This window comes from Dipodomys spectabilis, unplaced genomic scaffold (genome assembly GCF_019054845.1).
Source record: "Dipodomys spectabilis isolate Male_0828 unplaced genomic scaffold, ASM1905484v1 ptg000030l, whole genome shotgun sequence".
NCBI classification, from domain to species: domain Eukaryota; kingdom Metazoa; phylum Chordata; class Mammalia; order Rodentia; family Heteromyidae; genus Dipodomys; species Dipodomys spectabilis.
Window position 1 is genome coordinate 7,252,216 of NW_024870707.1, and position 10,182 is coordinate 7,262,397.

General features: G+C 51.4%; 1 protein-coding gene across 1 annotated transcript; it reads left to right on the top strand.

Annotated features, from left to right (window-relative positions):
- Positions 1–615: 615 nt before the first annotated feature.
- On the top strand, positions 616–8,563 carry LOC122105335 (pepsin F-like). Its single transcript, XM_042676550.1, has 9 exons — positions 616–668; positions 1,840–2,008; positions 2,768–2,885; positions 2,984–3,102; positions 3,851–4,050; positions 6,322–6,438; positions 7,756–7,897; positions 7,983–8,081; positions 8,411–8,563. Exons 1-9 carry the CDS (start codon positions 616–618, stop codon positions 8,561–8,563), a joined length of 1,170 nt encoding a protein of 389 aa, XP_042532484.1.
- The last annotated feature ends 1,619 nt before the right edge of the window (positions 8,564–10,182 follow it).

Below are 10,182 nucleotides of genomic sequence, written 5' to 3' on the forward strand. Positions count from 1 at the left end.
GTGGCTCAAAGTGGTAGAGCGCTAGCCTTGAGCCAAAGAGCTCAGAGACAGCACCCAGAGCCTGAGTTCAAACTGCACAACAGACAAAAATTAAAATGAAATCGTGCAACACAGTGCTAGCCTGGATCTTCGGAGCAGACCCCTCCAGCCCACTTGTGCCCTGTGCAATTTGACCTCGCTGCCTCCGCTTAATGAGGACAGAGGTCCACACCCCATGGGCTGCTGGGAACTGCAAGAAACTGGGAAAGTCAGACCTGGCACCTGGCACATGATCCACAATGCTTTTATCTCCGAGATAGCAAGGGTATCTCACTACTTTGTTAGATCAGGTGGTTTCGTTATATTTTACTTTTAGCCAAGCCCAAGAAAGTAATTACACTAGAAATCTCTACATTCTGAGAATTTTGAGGTCCCTTGCTCATGAACTCTTTGGGCAGGGGGGTGGGGGGGAGAGGTGAGGCTCTTATCAGCAAGGTTTGTATCTCTTATCAGTTCCTTTAGAGGCCTCTGGGCTGTGGGACGCAGGTCACTGGGTATTTAACACACAGCTATTAGCCCCTCTGTATACCCAGAACTTATTTTCTTGGCTGAGTGTTTTAAGCCCAGGAAGGAAGCATGAAATGGTTTGGGGTCCTGGGGCTGGTGGTCCTCTCCGACTGCTTGGTCACGTAAGTATAGGACAAGTGGTGACAACTCTCTTTTTCTGGACTCTTTTAAATCACCCTCCTCTTCTCCTGCCATCCCAGGTGTAAAGAAGAAAATGCAACTTCAGCCTTCATGAAGTTCAAGTCTCCATGGACGGATGAAGAACTTGCCATGTGTACTGGTGCAGGGAGAAGGGGTTGGGGGATTCCAGAGGTGCAAATGTCAGAGGGCCCAACTCACACTCATAGGCCCTAGGAGTGACACATCCCTGGAATTGTTCAGTGCACAACCTGTGCAGCCGTACGGATTGGTCCCATCTAGGAGCCATGTATCTTCCACGTTTCTTTGTAGGTCTTTGGGTGTCTCTGTGTAGGCGAGGACTCTGTTTCTCTCTGCTTTGATTCTCTCTTCAATTCCCTGATTACCACATCCACCCACCCCATACCCCAGCAGTCCAGCTTCCTTCCCCTTAAGTAAAGGTCTCCCAGGCTGGGAATGTGGCTAAGTGGCAGAGTGTTTGCCTAGCATGCATGAGGTCCTGGGTTCGATTCCACAAAAACTACAACAACAAAAAAAAACAGATGAAAGAACTTGAAATATATTTATTTATTTATTTAAAATATAATATATGTCAGGCGCCAGTGGCTCACGCTTGTAATCCTAGCTACCCAGGAGGCTGAGATCTGAGGATCATGGTTCAAAGCCAGCCCAGGCAGGAAAGTTTGTGAGACTTCTCACCAATGAACCACCAGAAACAAGAAGTGGCGCTGTGGCTCAAGTGGTAGAGAGTTAGCCTTGAGCTGAAGAGCTGAGGGACAGCGCCCAGGCCCAGAGTTCAAGCCCCATGACTGACCAAAAAAAAAAAGAAAAAGAAAAGGCCTTCCTCCCTCCTGGGGCAGCTGTGGGAAAGACACCATCCGCTTGTACAGCTGTGGTCATGGCTACTGGGTGGTAGGTGTATGGAATCCATCAGGTCAGTGACAGCCTCCGCAAAATCCTCATCCCAGCTTTCTTACAGAACAGGAAAACAGAGGCTCAGAAAGGTCGTGCAGTTTACCTGAGCTTGCACAACAGAATCTGGATCTTTCCATCAGGTGGGGGGGGGGGGGGGGAACTGTCCTCATAACACGATGCTTGAAAAACCCACGGTGCAGCAGTCCTGGTTGTCCGACTGCAGTCTCTGATCCTTTCCAGAATCCCTCTGATGAAGATCAAATCCATGCGGGAGAACCTACGGGAAGACAACAGGCTGAAGGAGTACCTGGACAAGTACCCACACAGGACACTCCTGGCCCACAACCTTCTGGACCAGCATCTGTCCTACCCAGGAGTAGCCTATGAGTCCATGAGAAACTACCTGGATGTAAGTGTGGTGGAGGCGGAGCTCCAGTGCGCCCCCTAGTGTTCATGCCCGGCCCAGATGGTGAGGCAGAAAGATGGGAGGGAGAGTTTAAACATCTGTCCCCCCAAGGAGGAAGCAATCCTACCCCAGCTAAGGACTTTGGTGAATGGACCTCGCAGTGACCAGGTTGCCAGGCAAATGTCCTATTCTGTGCCGACAACATGTGACAGGCACCTGGGATCCACAGCGATTGGGTCGTTGTTGCTTCTAAACTAGGTAGCTCCCATCTACTGCACTGTCTAACCTGGTGACAGCAAAGCCAATTGCAAGTCCAGGAAATCCCACCCTCCAGCCCCAAGGCTTCCACCACTAAGAGCCCAGCGAGCTACGCTGGATCGAAGCAGATTGGATGTTTTTGCTACTCCTAACCTAAGGCCTGTGCCTCTTGTGGCCCAGCCAGAGAAAAGAACAAAGAATGAACATTTAACACCTAAAAGGGCCCACTGCCTGGTACTGGTAGAAGTTTAACTTTAGAGAAAGGAAAGAGCCCAGGACCCTGGCGTGACCTAGGAGGGCTGCCTGGAGGAGGCATGCAAGCAGGGCCTTGAAGAGTGAAAAGGGCTTGAGAGTTGAAGAAAGATGCAAATTGGGAGGCTGTGGGGGTGGGGACGGTTGGAAAGAGGCTTCCTTGAGGACACCCCAGGGAAGACAGACACTCTGGCAGTTAGGGAACTGGCCAAAGAGCCAGGCCAATCCAAACCATGCCGCTTCTCCTGGCAGCTGAGCTACCTGGGCGTCATCGGCATCGGCTCCCCCCCTCAGGAGTTCAAAGTCGTCTTGGATACAGGTTCGGCAGCACTATGGGTGCCAAGCATCTACTGCTCCAGCCAAGCGTGCGGTGAGCCCCCTGCCCAGTTCCTACCCTGTGCCCTCCACCAGCCATTCTGGAAGGCCACCAGCGGCTCACTCCCTTTGTCCCCCCTCTCCTTCCCCCAGCTAAACACAAAGTCTTCAATCCACTGCTCTCCTCCACCTTCCTGGTCTCTGGCCGGCCCATTAACATCGCCTATGGTTCAGGGAAGATGTCGGGATTTCTGGCCTATGACACGGTTAAGGTAATGTGAAACCAAAGGCTGAAGCAGGACCAGAGGCAGGGTCTCGCCCCCAGGGGGCGCTGTGTCCCTCCCACCCTCTCAACAGCGGGGGCCAAGGATCATCTACTGCTTGCAGCTCCATTCCTCAGGATGCTCACAAGGCTGGAGCTACCAGAAGCAGAGAGGGATGTAGGGGGAAATTTATTTTTTCATGCCAGGTTGTGCCAGGCTCCATGCCGGGCAGTTTTCAGCCACCTGAGGGTGCTGGATTTCCTAGATGAGGGAATAGAGACAGTGTGTGCTTTGCCCAAGGTCACACAGCTAGGGAGGCCCAGCAGGGCTGGGGATGAGTCTGGGGCCTCTGAGGGTAACAGGATCTGGGCCTTGTGGTGGGTGAAAACTGGGTGCAGTTTGGGAAGAATCCTGCCCAAAAAGTGGGCTCTTGGGGGAACTTGGAGGTCTTGAAGGATCGTGTCTGATTCTTTTTTATGTTCCCCTGTGGTTGGGTATGGAGCTTGAACTTGGGGCCTGGGCGCTGTCCCTGAACCTCTTTGTGCTCAAGGCTAGTGCTCTACCACTTGAGCCACAGCGCTACTTCCCCTTGAAGAATCCGAGACTTGTGGGGCACCTCCCATGAGGTGCCTGAGCACCCACACAGAAACTGCATACCTGCCTCCACTTGGGATATGCAGCTGGGGCCCAACCAGGCCTCAATTTCCCCACCCTGTCCTACGCCAGCCCAGCCCCACTGTCAGACCCTCTCCCACAGATCGGGGGCCTGGTGGATGTAGCCCAGGCCTTTGGCCTGAGCCTGGAGGAGCCTGGCAAGTTCATGGAGTATGCGGTCTTCGACGGCATCCTGGGGCTGAGCTACCCCAGCCTTGGCCTTCAGGCAACCACACCAGTCTTTGACAGCCTGTGGGAACAAGGCCTGCTCTCTCAGAACCTCTTTGCTTTCTACTTGAGCAGGTGAGTCTTAAGCTAGACAAGCCCTTGTACCAATTTGGCTGTAAGACACTTACAATCACATTAAAAAAAAAAAAAGTAGCCCCTCTGATCCAGAAGATTCCTTAGGGGTACTATAGAGTTGGCAAACTATGGCCTGAGGGGAGGCCAACTCTGGCCCACCAGTTGTTTTTTTTTAAATAAAGTTTTATTGGAACGCAACCTTGATCGTTCGTTTACATACTGCCTGTGGCTTGCACTAGCCTTAAAATGGTGGCAGTGAGTGCTACAGAGATCCAGCAGCATGCAAGGCCTAGCATGCAAAGTACTAGTGGGTTTGCTGATACCTATAGCCCATGCCCTTTACCTGAGCAAGAAAGGAAAGCACAGAAAAGATGCCTGGTCTGATACTGATAGAGGTAAGATATGAATTCAGCCCTCAGGACTCTGCCCTGTGGTGGTGGTCAGTCTGTGAAGGTTACAGCCCCTGGGCACAGTGAAGGAAAGCTGGAGTCTCCGTATTAGCCAAGAGTCTAGTAGCAGATGGGGAAGAAGGAGACACAAAGGCCAGAGGAACCCCGATGACAGATCATGTGTTTACCACCAAAGATAATGGTGGAACCCTCAGGAAGAAGGATTGTGTGGCAGGCAAGGGGGAGCCTGAGCCCCCCACCCTCGGCAAAATACCAGCTCTACAGTGGGACCTTAGGCAAGCTTTTCAACCTCCCCAGGCCTCAGGAACACAGAACACATGCACCTACTTAGAGGACATGAGTCATTCAAGAAATGTTTACTGAGCACTCACCATGTGCTGTATCACACACCTGGTGACTGATCCTGTGAAAGCCGTAAATCAGGCAGAAGGAACAACAGAGGGAAGGGGGAGGGAGAGAAGGAGGATGGGTTTCTGAGCTGAGACCTCTTTATGGAAAAGAGCCAGGATTGACCAGCAACGTTCCTGGTGGAGGGAAGAGGAGGGCAAAGGCTTCTGGGAAAAAGGGGTGTGTCATTACCAAGCACCATCGAGGGGGCGTGGCACATTCCAGGACCAGTGGCACCTTCTTCTACTTCTAGGACAGCTTGGGATGGGAGCAGCTGAAACTTGGAGCTTAGCTGAATTTGTTCTCATTGAATCGAGGATCGAGGGACTGGGTGGGGGACTGTCTGGGAGAGGGTAAAGCAGAGAAGAGACATGATCTGATTTATGTGTTTGTTTTGCCTGTTCTTAGTTTTACTTTTACTTGGCATGGGAATGATATTTGTGTATGGGGTCCAGTGTGAAGATCTGATACAGGAACAGGTTTTGTGCTTAATGATTAAATCTGAGAAGTTAGCACTCGATCTGCATTTTTGAAAGTTCACTCACTCTGGTTGAACACAGAGAGAATGAATGAAAGGAAGGGAGGCAGGGAGGCCAGGAGAGAGGCTGCCGCAGCCTCTTCAGGGGAGAGAGGAGGTGGCTTGGGGGAGGAAGAGGCTGATGGGTGGGATGTAGAAGGAGAGGGGTGGGTGGGGAGTTTCATCCCTCACTAAGCTTTGCCATGAGCAAGGATCTGGCCTGGTAATTTACAAACCAATCATATGGGCCCTTGTTTCAGAAGTCTTAAGAAATCTAAGACAGCAGTGGCAGCGATACAAGACATTTCTGTGCTGGGGGAGGGAGAGGAAGGTTGTGACTACACAACCTGCCCATCCTGTGCTCTCCTGTGCCTCAGTTTCCTGAAAAATGACAGGCTAGACAGGGGAGGTCACGTACCTGTGGACATTGATCGTCTAATGAAGCCTGAATGCCTGGGATGGCTGGAGAGCCTGTGTCCAGAGCAGACTCACCCCATTCAAACCCCAGCTTTGCCACTTAAAAACCACATAGCTCGTTATCCTAGCTACTCAGAAGGCTGAGATGTAAGGATCACAGTATGAAGCCAGCCTGGGCAGGAAAATACATGGGACACATTTCCAATCAGCCATCAAAACACTGGCAGTGGACCTGTGGCTTAAGCAGTAGAGTACCACCCTTGAGGAGAAAAGCTCGGGGACAGCACCCAGGCCCAGAGTTCAAGTCCCAGGACCAGCACACAAGAAAAAAAAAAGAGGGGGGGGGAATCCATAAACAACCTCAGGTGGGTGCTGCAGCCCTCTGTGACTCAACTTCTCTGTCCATAAAATGAAGCTCACATTAGGACCATAGAGCTGTGGGGTTGTGTGTTCCCGCACACCAATAAGCAGCCTCTAGCCAGGGATGGATGGATGCTGAGCAATGAATCTTCCTCTTCTTCTTCTTCCTCCTCCCTCCAGCAAGGAAGAGAAGGACAGTGTGCTGATGCTGGGCGGGGTGGACCCCTCCTACTACTATGGAGACCTGAACTGGGTACCTGTGTCCAAGCCCAAGTACTGGCAGGTAGCCATGGACAGGTAAACATCTGCCCAATTGCTACGGGAAGCAATGTACCCTGACACGGCGCATGCGCATAGTCACACAGGCCCATACACAGACATGCGCAGTAACCCAACAGCCGCATCCAGCCACCAGCAGGGCAGTCAGAACCCCTCCAGGCCTTACCCAGAAAAGATGCATCAGGATGAATTCTTGGGCATTAAAAGGAGACGGGAATGGGGGGAGGGGAAGACAAGTCGGGTGCCAAGTCAGATGCCAGTGGCTCACGCCTGTATTCCTAACTACTCAGAAGGCTGAGATCTGAGGATTGGGGTTCAAAGCCAAGCTGGCAGGAAAAATCCTTGAGACTTATCTCCAAAAGGAGAAGTGTGACTCAAGTGGTAGAGCACTGGGCCCTAGTGAAAAAGCTCAGAGATGGTGCTCAGACCCTGAATTCAATCCCCAGTTCCCAGCATGCACGCATGCACATCCATGCATACACACACACACACACACACACACACACACACACACAAGCATGCTGAACATCTGTGTGGGCATTTGGGGGAGGCACTTACAGAGCTCACCAATTAGTAGGGAAGATATACAAAAGCCAATGAATTGCACAGATTAATGGCCACCCCACAACCTAAGGATCAGATGGTGGAAGAGACCAAGAGCAGGGTCTGAGGTGGTGTGCAGGCAGGCCCCCCTGAGAGGTGACCATCTGAAAGCTGGAGGATAAGGAACATCTAGCCAGACCAAGGGGGTGACACCGCTCCAGTAAGGAAGCGTTGCACATGCCAAGGCCCTGAGGCAAGAAAGAGCTCTGTGAATTCAAGAACTGAAAGTTGGGCATGGTGTCCTGCACCTGTAGTCCCAGCTACTCAAAAGGCTAAGGCAGAAGGACTGGTTGAATCCTATGAGACCAAGGTCGGCCAGGGAAATGTAGTGAGACAGGTTCTAAATAAATAAAAAGAGCTAAAAAGAAGTCCAAGAAGAGAGGTGTAGCCAGGCACCGATGGCACATAACCTGCAATCCTCAGTACTCAGGAGGCTGAGATCTGAGGATCAAATTTTAAAGCCAGCCCAGGCAGACAAACTGGAGAGACTGATCTCCAATTAACCAGCAAAAACCCAGCCGTGAAGCTGTGGCTCCAGTGGTAGAGCACCAGCCTTAATCAAAAAAGCCAAGCAAGAGTACAAGGCTCAAGTTCAAGCCCCAACACCAAAACAGAAGGTATGGCCATGCATAGGGAAACAGACAGGGAGCCTGAGCTGAAGGCCTGTCCTGGACATGGCAGCGAACAGGACTGCACAGGGTCCCTGTGTCTGCTTTGCCTCCTGCCTCTCAGTATCTCCATGAACGGGGAGGCTGTTGCCTGTGCCAGTGGCTGCCAAGGCATTCTCGACACGGGCACCTCGTTGCTGACTGGCCCACGTGACTCTCTCCTCAACATCCACGAGATCATCAATGCCACGCCCTACAGTGGTGAGGTAAAGCGTCCTGCCAGAGGGTCACTCTGTGCTGTCCACCCCCCTGAGGCCATCTGTTGGCCAGCCTGTCCCCTTTCTCTGACAGTATATCCTTGACTGTGATACCATCAACACGCTGCCTGACATTGTCTTCACCATCAACGGTATCAACTACCCAGTGCCAGCCAGCGCCTACATAAAGAAGGTGAGAGGCCTCCAGCCAGGGCATTGGTCTTCAAATCTTGGGACTTGCATGAATCCTTGGGCTGCAGCTGGAAGGGAGCGCCCCCTGGTGGTTAAACTATGTCATTACACAGTGGCACAAGGCTTAGGGACGAAGATGGGGGACACTGAGGCCCCCCAGAGAGCTTCAGTTTAGTAAGGACATTCCAGTGGGTCAGCTGGGAAGGTCTGCTAGCTCCAAAACTGTTCTGGTTCGGATGATAGATTATATGACCACCCGGCCTAGGCCCTACTTTGGAGGACAGGGTGCTCTTCCAAACAAGCATCCACCCGTGTTTCTGTCCTCTCGAGGCTCACGAACACATCTGCTTCAGCAACTTTGAACAAGGCGTAAACAACCTGTCCAACACTGAGATCTGGGTCCTGGGAGACGTTTTTCTGAGACTGTATTTCTCCGTGTTCGATCGGGAGAACAACAGGGTTGGCCTGGCTCCTGCTGTCTAAGTGCTGAGGCTGGGAGGTCTCCTCAAACGCAGACCCACACCACATCAGGGGATTCATATCCAGAGTTGCTGGCCCTGGGCCGTTTGGTGCTCTGGAAAGCCTTTTCTTCTTGGTGGAGAATAAAAGCTTTCATTTGCAGTGGTGCTGATGTTCATGGTGGCTTCTGTCTGGGGGGGGGGGGGGGGAGGTGTGCTGGAATGGAGCAAGACTCCAAGATCTAGTGCCCATCACAGTGAAAGAAGCTCCAGATGGCTGGAATGAAGAAAGACTGGAGGCAGGACCCTAGGTGGGTGTAGAACCAAACAGGTCCAAAGAGCTCAGTGACTTGACCCAAGAACTCAAAAGATGCCCAGCTCCCTCTTTTCCTCACTCCTTCTTTCTCTCATCTTTAAGCCTCCGCCCTCTCAGGCATCTACTTAAGGTCAGAGACTTCTTTTCCCTTGCCTTCTCTAAGGTTGTCTATCCTTTAAGGATCTGAACAGGTAGAAAACAACTCAGAAAATACCAGGATACCAGAGAGCACTCTTATTGGTTCACTTTGAGTCATGTGTTTGGTCCTGGACCAACCACCACCATGGGCAGACAGTGTGGGATACTATGATTGGCTCTTCTTAGTCATATGGCCTTTGCCTGGGACCTGAAGGTCCTTGACAGTTTCCTCTAGAATCACATAACTGAACCCAGCCAAAGAAGTCCCCAAAAGAAGGCAGTCCATGAGACTCTTATCTCCTATTACTAGTAAAAAAGCTGAAAGTGGAGCTGTGGTTCAAGTGATAGAGCACCAGCCCTGAGTAAAAAAACCTAAGGGACAGTGCCAAGGCCCTGAGTTCAAGCCCTAATACACACACACACACACACACACACACACACACACACACACACACAGAATTCTAAGTAGGGTGTACTGGTGCACCTGCCATCCCTGTGCTCAGCAGACTGAGGCAGGAAGATTTCCAGACCAGCCTGGAGCTCCAAAGTGAATTTGAGGCACTCCTGAACAACATAACGATATCTTGTCTCAAAAACACAAAACATTACACAATAGATTCTATTCTTCCCCACTTCAAAGTGGCCTTGTGCTCAGAGGGAACGGTAGTGAGGCCCTTTAAACCTGAATGTCCCCAGCCCCCTCAGCTCCTGTGATGGGGAGAGGTGGGGGAGATAAAGCAGTAAAGCACACCACCACCAGTGTTCTGCCACCCACATCTGCAACAGGTCATGTGGGTACCAAGCCCTTCCCACCCCACGAATTCCCAGCATGGCCCTTCTGTGGGGCTGAGATCTGGAGGATTAGGGTTCAAAGCCAGCATGGACAGAACAATCTGAGAGACTCCATCTTGTCTTGAATCCAATACTGGATCAGAAATAAGCAATCTCAAAAAAGTGGGGGAGGGGATACTTTGGGGGCAGAGGAGAAAAGATACTTGGAGGCAACCTGAGAATGTTGAATATGTGCTGTATGTAACATAATGATAGGGGTGGTCACTCATGCCTGTAATCCTGGCTACCGAGGAAGCAGAGATAAGGGGGATTATGGCTCCAAGCAAAAAATTATTGAGATTCCATCTCAATGAATAAGTGGTAGAATACATCTGTGACATCAGTTCTGCAAGATGAAT